The sequence below is a fragment of the Microtus pennsylvanicus genome, chromosome 12 (assembly GCF_037038515.1).
Source record: "Microtus pennsylvanicus isolate mMicPen1 chromosome 12, mMicPen1.hap1, whole genome shotgun sequence".
Lineage (NCBI taxonomy): Eukaryota > Metazoa > Chordata > Mammalia > Rodentia > Cricetidae > Microtus > Microtus pennsylvanicus.
Window position 1 is genome coordinate 89,310,820 of NC_134590.1, and position 23,480 is coordinate 89,334,299.

Consider the following 23,480-nt stretch of genomic DNA (forward strand, 5'->3'; position numbering starts at 1 on the left):
GATTAAGAAAGACAATAGGTAAATACAAATTTTAATCAAATATTTGAAATTTATGAGCCTATAAACTGGTAATCACTAAGCTTTATGAAAAAAGTACATTAAAACACAATTACCTTAAAGAGGCAGAAACGCCGGGGACTAAACTTATCTCTTCCTTTTCTGTCTTCTAAAGATAGAAAAGTAATTAACTGCTCGACAAACTTTGGGTCAGAAAAACGATCATACACAATCTGTTCTGCCTACAAAGTTGGAAAAAAAAGAAGAACCATGTTCAGGGTTTAAATCCTACTTTAGAGCACACAATTCTGATAAAGCTAAAATAAATTTTAAGACTTTATTAGCTAGATGACTATAGCTTATAGGGATATCTTATTTGTGTTTTAATAAATAAAGCTTGCCTGAAGATCAGAATGCAAAGCTAGCCCACTAATCGGCAATATAGGCCAGGCAGTGGTTGGCACATGCTTTTAATCCCAGCAGCCACACTAGTTGGCCATACAGGCCAGGCAGTGGTGGTGCATGCCTTTAATCCCAGCACTAGAGAAGAATATAAGACAGGAAGAGACAGGAACTCAGGGACTCAGTCTGCAGTCTCTCTGAGGACAAGATCGCCCCTCTGTCTGAGCCTTGGTAGAGGTAAGAACTCTCTAGTGGCCAGACAATGGCGCATACCTCTAACTCAGCCCGAAATGGCGATCCTGCCTCCAGGAATCTCAGAAGGAGACTGTGTGTGAGAGCTGTCTCTTCCCATCTTTTTCCCCTCTCTAGTGCTGGGATTAAAGTTGTGCACCACTGGGATTAAAGGCAAGCATCACTACCATCTGGTTTCTATGACAAACTAATGTGTCTGGGACTAAAGTGTGTGTGTGTCACCACTGCCTGATCTTTAAGGCTCAACAGTGCGGCTGTTTTTACTCTCTGCATTTCAGGCAAGCTTTATTCATTAAAATACAAATGAAATATCACTACAGCAACTCTAAGAATATTAAGTTTTGCTCTTTACTTCCATGGGTTTTGATGTCATTTCTCATCCTACGAATGAAAACCAAAAGTGTTCGCTCAGCTTGAGAAATGAGGGCTAACACTTCTTTCAGTGCCAGCTGAGTGCAATTTATAAAAACTTCCTAACTACAAACCAAATTCCAATAAACCATTTCTGTCTTTGTATAACAGCAGCCTTTAAAGAAAGGCTGTTCAGAACCAGAAAACTTAAACAGTAACTTGAAGAAAACTTAGATCTTAAACTAAGATTTCAAGAACTTAAGCCAAGATTTAAAGTGATAATGAGGTATGTTCAATGAGGAATAAAATTTTGCTTCATTTTTGCGGCTTTTTTCTTTCTGCCCGTCTTTCCTTTTGTTATAGGCTGTCTTATTCAAGGGCCAGACTGGCTTTGAACTTAACAGCAGTCCTCCTCCTACACTGAGTTCAGACATTACACACATACTCTACCACACCTAGCTTAACTAAAATGTTTTGATTTTAAAATCTAGATATTTGGGCTGAAGAGACGGCTCAGTGGTAACAATGTCAGTACTCTTCCCAAAGACCTGAGTTGTTCCCAGCATGTTGGGGCATCCATGTCAGAGGTCACTACTTGTAATTTCAGTTCCAGGAGGGTAATAATACCTCTTTACCCTGTGGACACTTGCACCTAGGTACACACTCATATACAGATAGTCATAATTAAAAACAATACACCCGGGCACACACGCATAGACAGTCATAATTAAAAACAATTTTAAGAATAAATCTTAAAAAAGTCTAAACATCTATTTCCCGAGAAGGCATGACTTATACACATGGAAACCTAAATTAGTTTTGCTCAAGAGCCTTTTATCATCAAGAACTAATACAAGAAACCAGCAGTAAACTATACAGGCAGTACCTAGTGGAGTGAGGGCAACCCTGATAATAGCAGTGTCACCTGGCCCCTGAGTGATGGGACAATAGCATACATTCACCTGTATTTATGATGTACTGACATACAAGAATGGGGCTACAAACAGATTTGACTAAGATGGAGCTAAATCAGTAGCCAAGATGCAATTAAAAGCGCAATGATATGAACGCTTACCTCCGTCATATCCTCCCTGCTTCTGCCAAGCTTAGGCTGCTCTTCTGCACCGGCATACACAACCATGTTTCTACAAAATAAGAGTTTATATTTATAACATGAACACAAGAAAATGGTAGAGCTTCAAGAGCCAAAAAAAGGAGGCTCTTTAATAGACTGTAACTGTCTGTCTTTAAGAGTCTACAGAGCCTCATGCTTTGGTGACCTAAGTTGTTGGACTCAACAATGAAAGCAAAGTGCTGTGGTTTAGATGGGTGTGCTGCCATTTACTCAAAGGCCATACTGCATGACATTAGCAACAGCTCAGGACTGTAGTACAATGGGAAGGAATAAAGCATAGCATTGGCAGGAGCAAAAAAAAAAAAAAAAAACAAAAATGAGGAAGAAAGAATGAAAAGATCTTTAAGTGCTTCTGAACCTAGAAATCTAATCTAACAAAGTTTACTCAGAAAGAAAGAAATGTTTGCTGATGTTGGGGTGAACTGTGACTTACTTTGGCCAGTTGTAGTATCCCCAGTGAGTTTTTTCAACAAAGCAACTTGACTCCCATTCTTTTTTTGTTCTTGGTATATTTTTGCTATCATAATGCAACCAATGATTATCAGGTCTATCACCAGCAAGAATTTTGGTGGGTTTAGGACATCCACCTTAAGAAGAAAAAAAAAGCATTCAGATTCAATCAATTTGAAAACACTAATTACTTTTTTTATGTTTTTAAGAGGCAGGGTCACTTTATGCCCTTGCTGGCCTGGAACAGAGATCCTCCTGCCTCTGCCTCCCAAGTATTGAAATAAAAGGTCTGGACCACCATGCCCTGATTATAACTCTCTTTTTTAAAAAAAAGTAAACATTTATTTATTAATATTTGTGTCTGAAGTTAGAGGCATCCCATGGAACTAGTGTCACAAGCAGTTGTGAGCTGCCTGGTGTCGGTGCTTGGAGTAGAAACTGGTTCTTGTACAAAAACAATATATGCTCTTAAGCACTGAGCCATCTCTCTAGGCTTGCCTGTGACTCTCAACAAGTGATCACTTATTACTATTGTCTCCAAAAAGACCCCACAGGGCTGTAGATGGCTCAGCAGGTAGAAGTACTGCCACTGCCCTAATCCGCGCTGAAGAGACAAAGCTGACTCCCATAGTTGCCTTCTTCTTCACATATATGCCATGGTATATATGTACCCACAAACACAAATTTATTGGAGTAGTCTTATGGGAAACTGATCACACAATGTCTCTGTACCCCCATAGTACAGAATACAAAAGTCTTCCTTCCTTCCTTTTTAATGGTTTTTCAAGAAAGGGTTTCTCTGTAGCTTTGGAGCCTGTCCTGGAAATCACAGAGATCTCCCCGTCTCTGCCTCCGGAGTGTTGGGATTAAAGGCATGTGCCACCACCCAGACAGAAGTATTTAAGAACATTCTTTTCCATATCAAAACACAATTCTCAGAAATCAAAAAAAAATAACATTGATTCTATGTCATTAATTTTATCAACACATCTTACTGAAATAATCATCACTTATTCAAATGCATGTCCTTCATATCAAAAGAAAAACATTCTTATTGACATTTTTCTGAGGACTACAGTCTAACCCACAGTTAAAATATTACATTCATGGAGAAAAATGATATGACAACTAAATGTAATATTTTACTGTTAGATCAATCATTTATTAGTGGGAAAAGTTTTCATTTGAATAATTCTGAGAAGCAGGACAATTGTAGTGCATGCCTTTAATCCTAGCAGTAGGGCAGCAGAGTCAGGTGACCTCCGAGTTTAAGGCCAGCCTGGTCTATAGATGGAGTTCCAGAACAACCAGGGCTACCCAGAAAAACCCGCCTCAAAAACAAAACAAACAAAAAGTATATATATTTTTTTTCCTGAAAACACAGTAAGAAAAGAAGAAAAATCAACTCTGCTTCTAATTCTCCCGCCCAGAGAGAAATACTCAATGGATTGTGTTAATATAACTCAGGCTGAGTTTTGAATTCCAGGTCTTCCTACCTCTACTTCCAAACTTGTGGAATTAAAGCCCCGTGCTCCCACTCCTAGCTTCTGGGAGTACTCCAGGAAATTTTCTCTAAGTATTACTGCTGTTATTTACCTGGGGTATTACTTACTGATTTCATAAGGGTTGATGGTCAGCTTTTTGTGAGTTCTTTTTAGCTGCTTGAGAATACCAGCAACAGCTGAGATAGCCATCTACAAACAGGTTAACACATCTACATCAAAATTTCGAAATCTCTTACATGTTGTACTGCAACTGAAACTGATTCTACTTCTTTTTAAAAATATCTCCACCCAAAAGGAGCCCTTATATTTACTCTTAGTAAGAGTGTAAAACTTATATAGACTCTATGGGAATCAGTGTAGAAGTTTGTTTCTCAAAGACTGAAAAATAGAACTGTCACCTGACCCATTCCTAAAACTTCCAAAGAACTCTACATTGTACCCCAGAGATACCTGTACATTTGTGTTCAACAGTGCTCTACTGGCAATAGCAAGAAATGGAATCAGCCTAGATGTCCATCAACAGACAATAATGAATGAAAATATGCTATATATACACAATGAAATCATACTCAACCATGAAGAGTAAAATGACATTTGCAAATATATGAAAATCATATTAAGTGAAGTATCCCAGATACCACATGCTTTCTCTCACACATAGACCCCCAGCTTCTAATTTATATACAAGTTATTTATTTGACAATGAGTGTGGGTACATATGGGTCAGGAAGTTGGAAAGGGGATATGAGAGGGGAAAAGCTATAAACAAGTACAGAAAATGAGAGAGAACAGAAGACTTGAAAGTAGAAAGAGGAATACCAAGTCAGAGGTTACTAAAGAAATTAACCAAAAAAGTATGCATAAAAATGCCATAATAAAATAATTTGTTTTGCATGTTATTAAAATAAGTTTAAGTTCTGTGGGATGGATTAGGAAGTAGAAGTACTTGATGCACAAGCTAAGTGACTTTAAGTTCGATCCCCTCCTCCAATCCATCAGTGGAAACTGAGAACCATCTCCCAAAAACTGTCCTCTGACCTTCACATGCATGCTGAGCTGGGGTGTTGTGTATGTGTGCATGTGTATTTGTGCACGCAACACAAATTAAAAAATAGTTTAAAGTTAAAAAGCATAAACATTCAACTAGGAATGATTTACTAGCACCTCCACCCTTGAGTTTATGCTAGTGTCTGCTGAAGAAACAGTCCTTCTTTTATTAGATCAATAGCTGCTCATTCTATTTGTGTCAGCCTCTGTGTCTTTTATTGTCTTTCTTCCAGAAATAGTCAAGGCTAGGACTTTTCTGACAGCTTATTTGTAATATTTTCAAAGCACAACCAGAAAAACTCAACTCTTGGATTTGCTCCACTCCTTGAAAAATGAATTTTCAAATTTTTAAAAGTCAAACTTAGCCAAGTTTATAAGCGAATTCTCTGCTACAGCTAGTGTTAAAATGTAAAATACTTGATTATGCCTAAAAAGTATTTATTGAACAAATTATTATTTGCTTCTGAGCAAATAGAAGGAGATGCCAAATCAATTCATGTTAAGGTATTTATTAGGGTATATATTGTAAGATGTCTGTTAAGGTAAATAGTCTCAAACCCAACACAGTAGCCAAAATAAAGTGTGTACCTTTCGAACAACGATTGCATCATGGTTGAGATTTTCAACAAAAAAACGTATGGCACGAAGAGGCAACACTCTGTCCTCCCTTAGGAGTAGAGACAGAAGCCCAATGCCTATATGCTCAAATTTCCAAGGCCTGGAGATTGAGAAAAAGGGATGAGTGGTGAGAGTCAGCAATACAAATCACAGTAGCCTTAAAAACTACTTACAGTAAGAATCTGTTTTGAAATTTTTTCTTTGCTTGTAGTCTCAGCCTGCTGAAAGCTGGGACCACAGGCATGTGAAACCCTGCTCAGCTGTATAGCTGAAACATAATTTTAAGTTTCTCAAAAATAAAAACAAGAGCAGGGCGGTGGTGGCGCACGCCTTTAATCCCAGCACTCAGGAGGCAGAGGCAGATGGATCTCTGTGAGTTCGAGGCCAGCCTGGTCTACAAGAGCTAGTTCTAGGACAGGAACCAAGCTACGGAGAAACCCTGTCTTGAAAAATCAAAAAAAAAAAAAATAAAAACAGGCCTACTGAATAACACTACCCTATTACCCTAAACCTCTCCATGTCCCCTGCTTTTAGTCTTCTAACACAAAAACCCCATTAATACAACCATTCTTTTTCCCATGCACAAAATCCCTAGAGCAGTTAAGACAAATGCTTTCACGGTTAAAAACAAAACAAACTAACAAAAAACCCACTTTTTTTTTTAAGAAGAATAAAACTTATACTCACAGGTTTCTCTGCTCCACACCATCTAGTAAAGTGTTGACTAACCTTTCATAGTTCCTTTAAAAATTCAGATATGGTTTTAGTATAATACTAAGATTAAACACTAAATAATGTAACATAAATTCAAATTCTGTCCTAATTTACCCTCCTTTTACACTTTACCATTTAACCAGACTAAAAGTTAGAAGAAACACTAAGAAAAGAACATGAAGGGCTATGTATAATGAACTACCAAATTGTTTCTTTTCTCTTAATAGTTTTAGGTTTTTGAGGTAAGGTTTCAAACTCCAGGCTAGCCTTGAACTCCTGATTCTCCAGCCTCTAGAGCAAAATAACTAGCATTACAGGCATGCCCTAAAACCTTTTTCTGAGTACTCCAAAGTAAACATTAAAACTGTAAGTAGCAACCAAGAGTCAGCAGTGTTCTGCCGTACAGTATGCTGGCTATCTGCAATCAATTAAGCAGACTATGAGAGTTCAATATTCACAAAAACATTTCTGAAAACAAGTTTGGGGCTGCAGCTGGCAGCCATATTCATAACATTTGGGATACTTTTAAGCCCAGGAATTTAAGACAAGGCAGAGCAATACCATGATTTTAAAGGCATTTCACAAACAGTAAGTAGGCACCATCACAAGTTATATGGTAAACCTGAACTGAGTGAAGAAGGCTACTGCTGAAGTACTACCACTTTTTCTTTTTTCCCAAATCAGGACTTTTCCTGGTCCCCTGATCAAAAAACAGTTTACTAATATCCTACTACAAGTTCAATAAAAAAGAGATTTCTGTAGGAGTTATAAAGTAATGTACTGAACTCGAATTTAGGACTTAATAACAAAGTGCACCAATTATACTATGTCTGATACATTAGTACCTAAAAACAAATAAAGGCAGTTCTCAGTGAAAAAGATACAGTAATGACTTTTATTTTTAGCATGCTTTTTTTCTCAACTCTACTTGCAAGTGAAAACTTGGTCTCCTTGCAACAATCATCTCCCAGTTGTCTTGCATTTTCCCAGAAATCAATGTGCAGTGGTAAGTTACACTAGAGCTAGTTAAAGTGTATTAGCTGTAATATTTTCTGTTTTAGCAGAAAGTTCAATTACCTTAGGGCATCAGCATTCTTTTCCTGTTGGCGCTTCTGTCCTTCTTTAATCTTTTCTGGGCTAAGTAGCGTCTGGCTAATAGAAGGATTCTTTGATTGTTCAAGTAATTCTGCTATTGCAGCACATGGCTTTGGAATCTTATTAAAAAGAAAAAAGCATTAAAAAAGTAGAGTCATGATACATACTATAAGGTGGACTATTTAATTAAAGGGAAAAAGGGCACTTGTTACCACGCCTGATGACCCAAGTTCAAATCGTAGGACCCTATCTACATAGGTAGATGGAAAGAACTCATTCCTATAATTTGTCCTCTGATCTCTATACGTTCATTGATTGGGGTGTGAAAACACACACTCACATACGTCTACACAAAAATAAATGTAATGATTATGCTTTAAGTCCAGGATTGAATTCAGGTCATCAGGTTTGGTGACAAGCACGTTTCCTATTAGACTATTTTGCTGGACCAGTGGTTTGGGATTGCATCTTGAGTTACTATGACTAAAAATTTTTAAAGAAAGAATAATCTACCTGGGTATGATGGTACATGTCTGTAATCAGAGCACTGAGGAGATGAAGGCAGGGGTATCAAGAATTCAAGGCCATCCTGCACTACAGAAGACTAACTATACCTGGTGGTAACCAATCCTAATAAGGACAGTTTCAAAGAGCAAGGGATGAATTTATAGCCATAGTTATAACCCTGGTCATTAGGATGCAAAGCATAACCAACCTGAGGAAAGAAGAAACTCAACTATCCTCACTTTTCTGTTCATCATGATGCACCGAGGAAGTGAGAATGCATACATTTTAGCTTCTCAGATGGTCATGAAAGGTGACTCATGCATGTAATCTTAGCATGTGGGAGGCTAAGGCAGGAGGATTGCTACAAGTTTGAGACTAGCAAAAACTATAGAGTTAGTCACTGGCTTTTAAAAAAGTACTTAAATGATGTCCTATCTCTATTTCAGAACCAGTGGAGTTTCTTTCTAATTCATAAGAAAAAATCTAATTTTAATATTCTGCACTATAAGTTGTGAATCTAGCTAGTGGCAAATCTTCTGTGACTTTGGCCAGTATAGCTAACCTCCTAAAATATAATCAACTCTTTAAAAAACCCAGCATGACTAGGCATGGTAGGTAGGTCATGTCTGCAATCCCAGCACTCAAGAAGCTGAGTGCTATGGGAAATTTTGATCTCACTCTGACACTCCTGAGACTTCCAATAGAGTTTACTTTGAATCAGAGGGTGGACAGTTACTAGCTGACCAAAGTTACCCAGACAGCTTTTGGAAGACCCAGGACATATAGAGAGACACAGGAAGTAGTACAGCAGAGTTTAAGAAAGATGCTTAGACATTTTAGATCGATGAAGGAAAGAGAAAAGAAGTCAGTGGTCATTTCGTCATCACTCCTCTGATCAATGAGGTCCTTACCCTGATATCTGACTCCTGAGTTTTCATTGATAAAGAATAATTAGATAAATACTTCAGCAGAGTGAGTTTGAGACCTGCCTGGTCTACAAAGCAAGTTCCAGGCCAGCCAGAGGAGAGGAAAAAAAGAGAAGGGAAAGTGAGGAGAAGTGAGGAGGAAAATGCAGTGGAGGCATACATGGAACAATGGTAAATATAGAAATGTTAACTGTTGCAGCCTCTTGGTGGAAAAGACCTGACTCTTTCCCAGACACACTCCAACTTGGTGTTCCAAATCTGTTATCTAAAACAATGATTACTAAGGAACGTTAGAAGGAAAGAGAAAGTAAATGCCTTTTAAAAATTATAATAACAAGCTAAAATATTATGAAAAAAACATGAAAAATTAAAGCCAGAATTTCCACTAAAATACGAGAGAACAAATAAATAGTTTGCTTACTGTAAAGTCTAAGCCAATTGTTTCATACTGTCTATGAATCTTTTCTGCAAGGTCATCAAACAGTCTCACTATTGATGGCTTTTCCAGTGACATGGCTTGGCTAAGTCCCGAAGAAACAAGTGCTGGCCAAGTCTGCACAATGCAGTCCCAATCATGAAGGTTGGCCAGGCATACACCACTATGATTTCCAAGTAGACAATATAAGGCGCCCTATAAGAACAAATAAATTTACATGGAAAACTAAGAGGCACAGAGGAGAACTAAGAGTCAAACATGGAGTTTAAATTTTTATGTTAGTTATTTACATACTTACAGCTGATTTGTACATAACATTACATGTATTTACTGTGCTGTTCTTAAAAACTTGTACTTGAGGTTTAACCAAGTGGCATCCATTAATATTTTTTCTAAATCATTTAATAGATGGTTTGCTAAAGAATGGCGATTCAGCAATATAAAAAGTAAGAATAGGCCGGGCAGAGGCAGGCAGATCTCTGTGAGTTCGAGACCAATCTGGTCTAGGATAGGATCCAAATATACAGAGAAACTCTCTAAAAAAAAAAAAAAAAGGAAAAAAAAGAAAAAAAAATAAAAATGTAAAAGTACAGATTCTACTCATATTTTCCTCAGATAATGGCCTTGAAATATACCAAAAAGTCTTTTTAGTTTTAAATAACTTACCAAATAACAGCTAACACAAAGTTGCTAAGTATGTTACTAAATATATAAAGCTTGGTTACTCAGGAGGGGTAGAAGGAGAGAATGGAGGATGGATATGATGAGACGTATTATATACATGTATGAAATTGTCAAACAATAAAATTTAAAATACCTTTAAAAAATCTAGCTATTTAATTATACTACATAATTTTTACTGACAACATGAGATAATTCTGATGAAGCAAGTATATTTCTATTAGTACCAAAAAGTGTTGTTACTTTCAGAACACTCAATGTAAATGGATGTGAAACTGGATTGTAACCTACTGCACAGTCTAGCCTCCTCTACAGGCTCTATATACAGTCACTGCTAACTTTCACCTCTCTAATGTTGCCCATGTAAAACATTCTTGACAAGATTGACTGATATGATCAAATGAGGCAGACCTTCCAGAAAGAATATCCAATACTGAGTGGAAGTCAGCCACCAGAAAGTAAAGAAGAAAGGAAACAGTAGTCAGTTGGTATCAGTCCCAGCCACTAATCTTCAGCACTGTGATATGAAGAAAATGTACGAACTACATAAAAGAATGCCTTGTTCTAATAAAATTTTAGAAGTAAGTAACTAAGCCTGGCTCACAGCATACCAAGCTGTGTCTCACAGATTAATTCCGAGGAACATACTTAGTGCTAATCTTAATTATCTCCAGAAAATGGGCACTGATGACTGTGTGTTCTTTCTGAAAGGTCTCTTTATTGCCCTTCCATGGCTGTTCCTCTCTTTTCATGTTATCTTGGTCACTTTTGCTGTTTAGACTCATTTTGTTTGAGATGGGATCTCACCACATTGCTTAGGCTTGCCTTAAACTCTTGGGTTCTTCCACCTCCTGAGCACTGGAGGTCTCTCACCTCTCCTACAACTACTTGTACAATCCAGATTTAGTTTTAGTTTCCTCATATTTAGCTATCAAACCCTAACTCTTTTTTTGTCTTTAATCTCTCTTATTAATAACCTACTTACAGAGACTCTACTTCACCTCTGAAACTTGCCTTGTTTCTTCCTTTTTCTGCTCTGATCAGTTGTTCAAATGATCTTATTTCTTTCCATCCCTAGTCTTTCCTTCACATTGGTTATATAATTCAGATATTTTCCACAGAGGTTTGCACAATAATCATGATGAAATGTTCTAGTATCTTAAACTTACACATATTTTAAGATTGGCGATAAGCAAATATAGCAAAATATTAAATGCAGAAGCTGACTAACCAATATATGGATGTTTACTGTAGACATTAAAACAGAACCTATACCTTGAACTGCTGCTGTGTGACATCCTGTCTATCAGGTCGTAAAAACTCCAAAACTAAAGGGATGATATCTCTGCAACAGAAGTTATATGCTCCCAAAGCAGCAAAAAATGTTTGCTGAGCCTTGTTTCTGACCTGGGAAAAATTGAAAAAGATTTAAAAAGATGTCTAATGAAACATAAACAGCAAAGGATGATAGTTTAGATTGATTCCTAAATAACAGAAAATATATACCCTAGAAAGTAAACAAATGATTATTAAAAGGAAGATAGTATTCAGTGTGCTTCTTTCTGATGAGAGGAAGCTGAATGACATTCATGGGGAACAGCTTATAACACTGCTAAAAGCAAACAGCAGACACCTAACTCACTGTTGATGAGATCAGGTCTCTTATGTGCACACACAGGAAATTACCAAATTAGAAGTTACTGATATACATAAATCTTGTAATGTCTCTGATTTATGTGCTATGACATAATCTTTTGGTCCTATACTTTATTAAGGGATAGATGGTATATTACATGCTAGTAACTACCTAAACCCAAGCATCACACACAGAAGGAATTATATAGCCATCCCAGACTGGCCTTTGGAGTTTAATAGAATTAAGTGGGAGCACCAGTCTACCAACATAATCTCTCAAATTTACAACAGAGAGACAATTTAAGCAGGACATGGTGGTGCATATGCCAGTAATCCCAGCACTTTGGAGGTGGAGGCAAGTGAACTGAAGTTCAAGGCTAGTCTGCCTAATAGCAAGACCTTGCAGGAGGAACGATTGAGGATCTAAAATGAGAAGCAATTAGCTAGGCATGGTGGTGTACCCCTTTAATCCCAGGAGGGGCAGGCAGATCTCTGAGTTCGAGGCCAGCCTTATCTACAAAGTTCCAGGTCAACCAGGGTTACAGAGAAACCCTGTCTAGGAAAAGAGGGTAGGGGTGAGTGGGGTGGGGACAATCATACTACAAATGTTTTTGTATATTAAGGCAAAATTTGAATCTATCTGAAATTTGGAAGGTATTTACCATGGCATTGGGGGCAGGAATTATTAGATTTTAGTTCTGGTTCTCTTGCTTCCTTGCTATTATTAAGTAATCCCTAAATGAGGGATTACTTAAACTCCACTGGGAAAACAGGAATACCTAGATTGCAAACAAAAAAAATGGAAGTATTGGAGAGCGTAGAGCCTCACCTGACTGTACGAACTTGTTGACAATCGAAGAAGATCTCTGATCATATCTTGATGTACTCTTTTATACTCACAACCTTCAACAGTTAGTGTTCGCAACTTTAAAAAGAAATAATATAAAATAAAGTCTTGAAGAGTTTAATGAAAGTCCACTTAATTATGAAAAACACTGCAGTAATTATTTATTAGCATGCTGAATCAAGAGGTGATGGAGACACTTGCCTCATGCTGCAGCATCACTCTGTCAATTAGTAGTGCTCTGATATGTTGCTTTTTTCCATGGAGCTGGAAAACAAAACAGCAAACATCTCAATGTTTTCACTGAGTAACTTCAACAATGGATTCCTGAATTCCATAATGAAAACTGACCTCATAATAAGAACACAGCCAGGTATGGTGGTGCATACCTTTAATGTCAGAGGTATGCAGATCACTTTGAGTTCCAGACCACCCAGGGCTACATAGATTGACCAAGTCTCAAAACAAAACCAACCAACCAAACAAACAAAAAGCCCAATAACAACAACAATAAAAAAAAAAAGTCAACCCAAACCATATCATACAAACCCTAAACCAAGAAAATGAACACAGGGCAGAAAAAAAGGCTGAAAAGCAAACGTAACTGCCACACATGTCTGACAACCTAAGGTTCAACTCCTGGAACCTACATGTTCAAAGGAGAGAACTAACTTTTGCAAGCTGTCTTCTGAACTCCACTTTCACAGATGTATGCCCCCACCTCCACAAATAAATAGATACACCAAAATAATTATTTGTATTGTTACAAATTACAAATTATTATTCTTTATTACATTAGTTATCAAAGTGCTCCAATTCTACCTTTTGTCCAAACCTTCCAACTTGTATCTTAAAAGCTCTGATTCAGGGTTTCTCACCTAGACTCTAATTGTAGCAGGGCATTCTAATATTCATCTATCTTAACTTTCAGTCAAGTGTGGTGGCTCATGCTCACAATGCATATTCCTTTTAGTGGCTCTCCACTGCTAACTATAAACCAAAGAACTTTCTTAAATCAAAACTATTGACCTAATTTACCTTACAGCACTCTTCCACAGCCTGCCATAGTTCCCATCTTTTTTTGTATTCTCCTCTATCTCCACTATTTAGCACCAGTAACATACAGGCTTCTAGAGAGTCAACTGCAGTACAAGTCTACTGGGGAACACTGCTGGGGACAGCTCTACTGCTCTTTGGGTGTTTTTCCTTCCATGTTCCTGAAGAGGCTTATACTAATTCTAATATCGGATCATGAAATCAATATAAGAAATATTTTCCTCAGATTTATGCTTGTGACTTTTTTCCCTTAAACAAACAAACAAACAAACCAAAAACCAAAAATCAGCCAGACAGTGGAGGTGCCCACCTTTAATCCCAGAACTCGGGAGGCAGAGGCAGGGGAATGTCTGTCAGCCTGGTCTACAAGAGCTAGTTCCAGGAAGCAAATCCCTATATATCCATACAGAGGAGAGTAATGGATGTTATCACAAAAATAAACACTTTTAACTTAAAAAGCGCTCTACAATTAAGCAATATTCCTAGCAAGTAAATACAAGCCCCCAATTAGGATCTGTATCATGCTTTTCGTCTTCATACAGTATTTTGTCTTTAAAAGTCAATGTTTTATTATTACATAATAAGAATCCTATAGCAAAAAAAAAAAACCATTGGTTTCATGCAATATTTTTAAAGCTACTACTTTTACTTATAGAGCAAATTTCCTCTATAAACAATAATCCTCAAATCAGGACTATAATACATCTTTGCAAAAACAATATTTCAGAATTTCAGGTGGAAATACTGACCCGATTTTCCATTGATTTCTTTACTAAGTTAAAGCTTTTCCATCGGGAGTCAAATTCATGTTTATGAGATCCTTGGAATTGCAGAAGGTCTCCAATAATCTGTGTCAAAGAATTTCAACATTTATTCAGAAGTCATTAGTAAAGCCCAAGCATATTAATAATTATGGAACTGTGTATATTAATAATTATGGAATTCTACCTTTATGATGAGAAACAATGATTTGGTATCATCTTCAGAATTATCAAGTATGTGGTCTAAAATAGGAGAAGAAAAAATTTAGCTAACACCTTAAATTACTATACAAACCCAAATCTACTTCATAAAATGGGGGTGGGGGAGTAAGCTAATATTCTCCCTATTTCTAAAAAAAGTTAAGTAAAAGCACACCTGCCATAGGCTAATATTTTAAAGCTTAGAAATACAGAGCTAAGTTACAAGCATATATACTTACTAAGAAGTTTCCGTATGACACTAGCAATTGTTTCTCGGTGGTTCTCTCTGGATACATCTATTTTTCAAAATAAATAAATAAATAAATAAATAAATAAATAAATAAATAAATAACAACAATGAAAAGGCATTTTAGACATTCCAGTTTTTAACAGCTTATCCTAAGATTCTTCTTAAAAGGTAAATTGGAGGACAAATGGCTTTGCCTTTAACATAGTTAAATTAGACGCTAAGTATGACCCAGCTAACATTCAAAACCTCTGCGTTTCAAAGGTCCAAGTTAAGCAGGGCATCGAGGCACACACCTGTAACATTAGCACCTCAGAGAATAAGATCAGAATGGCAGATGGTTCGAGACTAGACTGGTCTACAAAGCAAGACCCTTTCTCCAATAACTCTGTAAATGAACAGACAGACAAACATATCTGGGCATGGGGATGCACATCTATAAGCCCAGCATTTGGGAAGAAGAGGAAAGAGGATAGAGGAGTTGAAGACAAGATGTGGCTACATGAGATTGGTCTCAAATAGCCAAAATAAAACAATTACTTAGGAAATATTTTGTCAGGAAGGTGGGGGAGAGATGGCTCAGGGTTAAAAGCACTTCTGCTATTACAGAGAATGTGAGTTCAGTTATCAGCACCCACATGGCATCTCAGGGAATCTGTCCTCCATGGGAACGTGATACACTTACATCCAGAAAACAACCATACACATAAAATAAAAATAAATGTATACTTCTTTATAAAGTGGGAGAGGGGAGAGAAAGAAAACACTGTTGTGAACATTTCAAAGTCCCAAGCTGCTAATTAGAAACCACAAAGGCTTGGGATTCTCTAAATTTACGGGTAACCCAAATCCAGGAGTTGTAGCTTAGAAACTGACGTACAGAACTAATTCTATTATTAATACATCAGTAAGAGTTTCTATTAAGGTTGCATTTTGAACTTTAAATTAGTATACGATATAGTTGGGGGGGAGGGTGTTGCTGGGAAATAACCCTGAGTCTCAGGCATGTATGTAAGTATATGTTCTATCAACGAGCAACATCCCCGTTGTCTCACAAAACACTAATACAGTAAGGGTCAGGGTATCTCTTAGTGGGAGAACCCTTATCTATCCTGCTTATGTCTCTGGGTATGATCTTCCAGCACCACATCAAAAAAACTAAATTGAATTAAATTCACTCGATGAATCTCTACAAAGACCATCAAATATAAAGGCTACAATATTCCCCACTCACATTAATGTTTCACTCTATAAGAATTAAAAACATGGCTGGTGAGATGGCTTAGCTGATAAAGATCTTTCTAGTGATAGTCTGAGCTTGAGCCCCAGAATCAACACAGTGTAAAGAAAATTCACTCTGACATCTTGTCCTGTGACCATGGAAAGTACACATACATACAAAAACCAACAACTATCCTTTTAGGCTAAAAAAAAATTAAATTAAAACTTAAATGAATGTTACATAGTAGCAAAGCTTACATCTGAACACAGAAAGTAATTAAATTTATGGAGTCAATCTCTGTTATTTATTGGCAATTCTTTAAATAATAGTTCATAAAGCCAGAGGCAGATCTCCAAGTCTAAGGACACTCTGGGCTACATAATGAGACCCTGTCTCAGAAAAAAAAATAAACATCTAGTTTCCCAAAGAGAAAGAAAATGATTGTTGCATGATGAGTATGTTTTATACACTACAAAAAAAATCTAAGAACCATAAATATAAAATGACTCAATTCTAATTGTTACAGATAGCTTCTACAGACTTACTTCAGTTAGTATTCACATACCATGTTCCAGTCCAGTATACAATTTTGTTTCCTCTAAGGACACCATACTTGGTACCCTGTTTAAAAACAAGAGAGCTTCATTTATTAATAATATCAAAACAAAAGGTCAAAGGAAAAAAACCTCATTGTTACAATGTTTAAATTAAAACAAGGGTAATGCACTTATAATAGATTTCTATTCTCCAGTACTTTAATTCTTTATATTTCTGAAGGTTAATGCTGCTGTTTCATTAAGAAGCATAGTAACTTAGCAACTAACTTAAAGAAAATGTTCCTTTAGTTCCTTTTTTCAAGGGGGGAAAAATCATCTCTCAATGAACATATATTGTTAACTGAATATTCAAGTGGAAAAGCTTATATTCACTGGTAAGAATTTATTCATATTCACAAAGAAAATTCAGCTTCATAGTTATATAATTATACTTTAAAGTTTGTCAACTTTTATTGCTGAAGCATCTAATAGCACACATGGTTCTCTGTAAGAAATAAGAGCTATAAGCAATAGCTCTTTCTCTTTAAACCAGCAAAATGGACCTTTCCTAACACAGTAGTCAAATGACATTTCTAAATCGTTACGTAGAACACTAAATCTCAAAGATCAGTCACAAGCTAGGCATGGTGGCTCATGCCTGTAATCCCAGTACTCTGGAGGCTGAGGCATGAAGATTAGGGTGAATTCAAGGCCAGGATAGGGCTACATAGCAAGCTTTAGGCCAACCTGAATTAAAAAAGTAAAACTGTCTTAAAAACCCCCAAAATCTGCCCAAACAAAATACATCAGTACGGTCAGACCAAGCTAGTTAAATTCAACAAATGGCTGAGCATTACCTATAGATTTACAAGAACACATCTTATGGGAGACTATGAATTTATACATCTCAATATATACATATATATATATATATATACACACATGCATGCATATATGTGTGTGTGTGTGTGTGTGTGTGTGTACGTACGTACGTATGTGTATCTTCAATGGGAGTCTATCTCAATTTTCAAAATTTCAAACTACAAGACCTGGCCCAATGGCTATTCTAGTAAAGAGAAGACACCTCCTAAGTGGTGAAACATGAATACAAAGGCAAAGGAGCCAGTGAACAAACCCAACCCAGGGCTACTTTATAATAAACAGAAACTACAGTTATTACCTAGCACTAATGAGCTTACAACACATATAATAGGGAAGGAAACACCACTTTTATTCAACATATCTCCAAGGGTACCCCACAAAGCAGCTAAATTTAAAGCATTATTTCCGTCATAATGTCTGACTTAATAAATCCTGACATAGCAAATGACTTCAGAGGACTGAAGCTCCAGTTTCTCAGCTATGCTGCTCACCATAATTCAGTACCTAAGACAGCGAATCTCAGGACCAAACCTACAGAGTATAAACAAGGAATGGCTTTTTTTCACTACTGTACTTTAAAATTCATTAATATTTTATAGCATAAAATGCTAATTTGCTTTTCTGAGATTTTTCTCAAAGTTTGCTTTCTTGCTATAGAGTTTCAACCTGTGGCAAAGCTTACAAATTTCAGCATCTTGTTAACTTCTTATGAGCAGAAATAAATATGTATCCGAAACGCAAAGTCAGTAAAGAATAAGACCTCTTATCAATAAATTTCAAGTCTCTACTGAAATTAGCTCTCAGTACTAAATAGAAAAGTACAATGAAAAGGGAAAGGAGCTATCATCACCTTCTTGGTAGAGCACAGGGAAGGGTTTGTCATAGCTGATATACGAGAACAGAAATCTCTTCCCTGCTGATACAAATCTACGAGTTGTCTAAAGCAAAAATACAGCTTTACTCATTACTCAACTCATGCTCACTACCATATAATACTAAGTGCTTCAGTCAGTCATATTGCCTTAATAAGATTAAAAATAACTTCTATAGTTATTGATTTCCCAGAATTTTTACTGCATCAAAAATAATATCAAAGGGATGCAGAGACAGCACCATCAATAACATACCTGCTGCATAAGCACCAGGCTATGAGTTCAGACTCCAGCACCTGTGGTGGCACAGTGCTGAGAAAAAGGATAAAACTGAACCTCTGGGGCTCACTGGCCAGCCATTCTAGACAAAGCAGCAAGCCCAGGCACAGAGAGAAACCATGTCTTAAAAAGTAAGGTGGAGAACAACAGGGAAAGACACACAATAACAACCTATGGTTTCCAAGTATGTACCCCTATACACAGACACATATAATGCATATACCGCACACATGAAGGATTTTACTTGATAGTCTGGAGTGTTTCATTATATGCATTTTTAGCTCTTCTAACATCACCCATTTGAAAACAAGTATCATCAGAAAAGCCTAAAGCTAACTTCTTAAATCTATGTGTCAATTCTGAACTGCTTTCTTTTTTATCATTTAGCATTGTTTTGTAGTCTGCTAGCTAATATCAAATAGTGAAAAAGAAAACCTACCTTGTATAAAATTTTAAAATATTAAACTTCAAAATGATCTATTCTTTTTCTATTTTGAAACAAAAATTAATGTACAACTTTCATGTTATTCAGATATATGGTACTAAACTAAATTTAAACATTTTGTTACCCAGAATTCTTTTTTACATTCACTTATCTAAGAATCAACTTAAATTTTATCTTTCTGCCTATCACAAATTAAACTCTAATTGGTTTGACATATTTTACAGTAAATGTGTCTTAACAAGTATATATATAGTCATATGTGGTAGTATATGCCTATATACTCAGGAAGCTGAGGTAGGAGGATCTTCTCAAATTTGAGGCCAGCCTGGGCTAAGTAAACAAAACAAACAAAAGCAATAGCAGCAAAATCTATAATTTAAGTTCCATATATTATTTGTCTTAATGAAACACAATTCTGAAAAATAACTCCAACAAAACATACTGTAAGCAGTCATACGTATGTAATAATAATGAAGTAAAACCATCTCCACTGTTCCTAGACCAGGCCACCCAACTGTAACAAACATCTTAGAATCTGGAGGCACTGTCACATTATCTGTACTATTAGATGGCATGCTTTTAGGTAGCACTAGAACAATAATAATAATCTCTGGTGGAAAAACAGAGGATGCTAGAAACGGGAAGAAATGACAAAAACGTAAAAGCAAAATATACAGTCCAAGTCAGGTATGTACAAAGATTAGATCAATTGTCATGAAATAGGAATAAACAATATTATATACAATCTTCTAGTGTATATGTAAAAGAACATCTTGCCTTCCCAAAAACCCACCCCCTCCTGAAATCAAGCCACTGGCAGGCTTTCCCCACTTAATGCACAAGTGTTTCACAAGAGACAGTTGGCCATTTCTGTGTACCCAGCTATCTGCATCAATAACAGCTGAAAATAAAAATAACAAAACTGAAAAGCTCCTCTATTTATGCTACCATGTGACCAGAGGGCTGCTAAGAGAAACTTTACACATTGGAGATTTAAAAGTAACTGTGAGAATAGATTTTCATGTCTGACACACAATGAAAACAATCAGAAGGCGAAATAAGGAGAAAACAGGGTTACTCACCGTGGAGTAGTAACTGTTTCCTGTTCTGTGTGCAGCTTCCCCAGCAGTGCTGGGTAGTTTCCTGGAGGTGCCAAGAGAGGTTAGCTAGCCCTGCCCCTCATTGTATACACAACACATCCTTTCACACATCAATGAAATGGTCTCAAGCTTAGACGGTAAGAATTTTCTTGAGTGGATAGTTAGTAAAAGCTGAGATCTCAAAGAATGATTTGACTGTGATGTAACAGAGCAGAGGAAAGGGGAACGAAGTAAAGAAGTATTCTGAGATGAAAATGGTGACTCCTCTACCTTGAGTAACCCTGTTTTTAGATGTTAGTTTCTGCATCCTCTAATAGCTGATTAGACCTAAAAGATCTTAACAAAAAGTGGACTAAAAAGGAGAAAACTGAGGATTTCAGGATTAAAGGCAAATGTCCAAGGTTCCTATGTGACAATGGAAAGACCTACTCCAATTTTCACTCTACAGGGTGAGCTGTATGCATTAACTACTGCAGAAGTAGAGCCTCTCTCAAAGTCCCAGGAACAGAGCAGAGAGATTCCATTCTAAGATTCATTCAGCAATGCATGGCAATGAGCAGAACTGCTAAAATTCACAGTTTTAAATTGTATTAAAGTGACAAGTTTTTAGCCTTAATTACCTCCGAGGACCGTTTATTGTATCTATATTTTGCCATGTGAAGGTTTATGGTGATTACAGGTATTTAGTGACCTACACTGATCCATCATTTACTTCTATTCTTTAGATTTAGCTTTTTGTATTTGTCTGTCATTCACTGAATAGCATAAGAAACAGTTTTGTGTTAAGTAACCATTTCCCCAATAGTGAAGTTAAGATCATCATGTAAACTCCATTAGAAACACAGCTACAGAAAAGTCAAGTAAATTTATTGCTTTCCATCACAGTTTTCCAGAGGTATTTGTCCTATATTGCTAACAAATACAGAGAGCAAACCTGGTACTGAGTAATCTGACTCCGAGTGTAACCGAATATGAAACGTTTTATATAAGCAAGACTTGGATGAAAAGTTTAAGTACAAATTAAAAAACAATGCTTGAATTGCTAATAATTGCAAAATTGATCTGGTGTTTTAGAACATGAATGCCTTGTACAAGTAAACTTAACTTAGTAAAGCTAACAAGAGGTATTACAGACACCTGAGGCATTGCATTACTCCACTCTCTCCCTACAGACTAAGACTCTACCTCAGTTCTTCTCTCCTGGCTTTGGTCTGCTGACAATCCCTGAGAATCCTGGTCACTCCACACCCAGTGTGTCACTGTGTCACAGGATGTAGCCACTCACTTAACTTTTTTTTTCCACTCAATTTAATTTGGAAATTTAACTCTTTTACTATAAATATATAAAGAAAACAAATATTTTAGAAATTTCAAAGGCTATTTTATTAGTTTTGGATTCATTCACCTTCTGTAATGAAAGTGAAAATGGTGCACACAGGAAAAAAACCATGAAGTTGTTCTTCCCATTTTTGGATAAAGATAATACAAGTTATCACTAGAAGATCCTGTTAAGAACTACTTCAAAGCCAACAGAAAGTGTATTTAAGGAAAAAAAAATCCCACTTAGTAGGTAAGAGCACTAGCTGCTTTTCAGGAGGACCTGGGCTTGAACCCAGCACCCACATACACGATCGCTCAAGGCTGTCTGTAACTCCAGTTCCATGAAGATCTGATGCCCACACATATAAAATAAGAAAATAAAGTAAAAAAATTTAAGTTTCTGCTTGGCAATTTAAATCAAAGAGATGGTTGCTTGCTTCTAACTCTACATAACGCAGTTATTAGTCCGTGCAGATACTGAACCCGTGTTTTAAGATGTAAATTGCTCAATGATTTTAAAACACATTTATATTCAATGTGTTTCTTATGATTTCATATTTTCCAATAAATTTTTACTCTAAAAGTGAAGGTTTCTGCCTTCACCTACCCCCATTTTTCTTTTTCTGAGACAAAGTCTCACTATGGCCAGCCTCAAATTTTCCAACCTCCTACCTCAGCTTCCAGAGTGCTACAATTAAAGGTACGAGCCGCCATACCTGGCTAAATCTGAAAAATCTGAAGCATAAACTTTTCAGTCTAACATATTTCTGGTGGAAACCCCATGAATAGAACTCAGTGTCAATTTTAGAACTTAAATAGTGCTGTTATTGTATTATATATTTATTAATATATGCATTTTATCAGATAAGGCATATCATTATATAAAAATCAAAATGGCATTCTAATAAACAAGCATAGGAATTTTTCTTGAGGAAAGAAAGGGTAAAACAAAATCTTGCTATGCGCCCAGGCTGACCTCAAACTTGCAATTCTCCTACTTCAGCCTCTCCAATATATATGTGATTACATATGTGAGCCACTGAATCCAGGTTATAAGGAACTTTTGTCATGATGAAAGTTTACTTTAAAAGAGAAAACTTAGGCTTGGTGGCTCACACCTGCAATCCCAATACTCTGGAGGCTTAAGATAGAAGCACTGACGTGAGTTTCAGGCTTAGCCAGAGCTACAAAAGGAGACCTCCATCTCAAACAAAAACAAGCAACCAAACAAACAAACAGAAAATCTCAGGAAGAAAGATGAAGACATGCATGCCTCAATTCATTCCGACAGTATACATGGCAGAGCTACAGGCCGAGGTGAACTGCAAGGCTAACACATGAGTCTCCTCAACTGCCCACTGCATCCCAACCACCGTAAGACACGATTGAGCTCTTAAGACAAACTACTGCATTAAATGTCACAATCTCCCTATTAACACTTTTTGTAGAGCTCTACTGACACCCAATTTGGTAAGCATGAAATAGCATTGTGTGTGCTATACAGGGATTTTTTACAATATGGTACAGGATTAAGATCATTAAAGAGAAAAGGCTCAAAGGGCTCTTATTTTAAAATATATTTGAAAATCGATCTTTCTTAACAAAAATATTAGTAAAATTATTCTTGTATAGACTATAAACTACATGGGTAAAGATCTAATTTTTTAAAAGACTTAGCGAGATCTTAAACAAATTTAAAACAGATTTTCTGACCTAAAATGACACTACTACTTTTAAACTTAACACTTTAAAGTTCAGTGATAAATGTTTTTAGGGAAAATAAGAGGCAATTATGTTTTGGAAAGTATAACTCCAAATGGCTATACAAAATATGGTCATGTCCTGTTTAAACTATTCTTACCTCAGTCTTTTATGATTGAATTGAAAAAAAAAAATCAGCAAATAATTTCTTCTATCCCTAATTTTTAAGGGCAGCTATCTACTCCTGTGTGGTCTTCATTAGC

General features: G+C 36.5%; 1 protein-coding gene across 1 annotated transcript in view; it reads right to left on the reverse strand.

Moving 5' to 3' along the window:
- Psme4 (proteasome activator subunit 4) overlaps window positions 1–23,480 on the reverse strand; it is a 113,599-nt gene that overhangs the window by 28,725 nt on the left and 61,394 nt on the right. The window contains exons 21-35 of the mRNA XM_075942510.1: window positions 16,648–16,703; window positions 14,853–14,909; window positions 14,600–14,655; window positions 14,401–14,499; window positions 12,800–12,862; window positions 12,581–12,676; window positions 11,392–11,523; window positions 9,421–9,630; window positions 7,549–7,685; window positions 6,445–6,498; window positions 5,728–5,857; window positions 4,200–4,281; window positions 2,571–2,724; window positions 2,078–2,147; window positions 114–239 (exon numbers count right to left, since the gene is read on the reverse strand). Coding sequence (XP_075798625.1) covers window positions 114–239; window positions 2,078–2,147; window positions 2,571–2,724; window positions 4,200–4,281; window positions 5,728–5,857; window positions 6,445–6,498; window positions 7,549–7,685; window positions 9,421–9,630; window positions 11,392–11,523; window positions 12,581–12,676; window positions 12,800–12,862; window positions 14,401–14,499; window positions 14,600–14,655; window positions 14,853–14,909; window positions 16,648–16,703 — 1,522 coding nt within the window. The remainder of the gene's footprint in view (window positions 1–113; window positions 240–2,077; window positions 2,148–2,570; window positions 2,725–4,199; window positions 4,282–5,727; window positions 5,858–6,444; window positions 6,499–7,548; window positions 7,686–9,420; window positions 9,631–11,391; window positions 11,524–12,580; window positions 12,677–12,799; window positions 12,863–14,400; window positions 14,500–14,599; window positions 14,656–14,852; window positions 14,910–16,647; window positions 16,704–23,480) is intronic.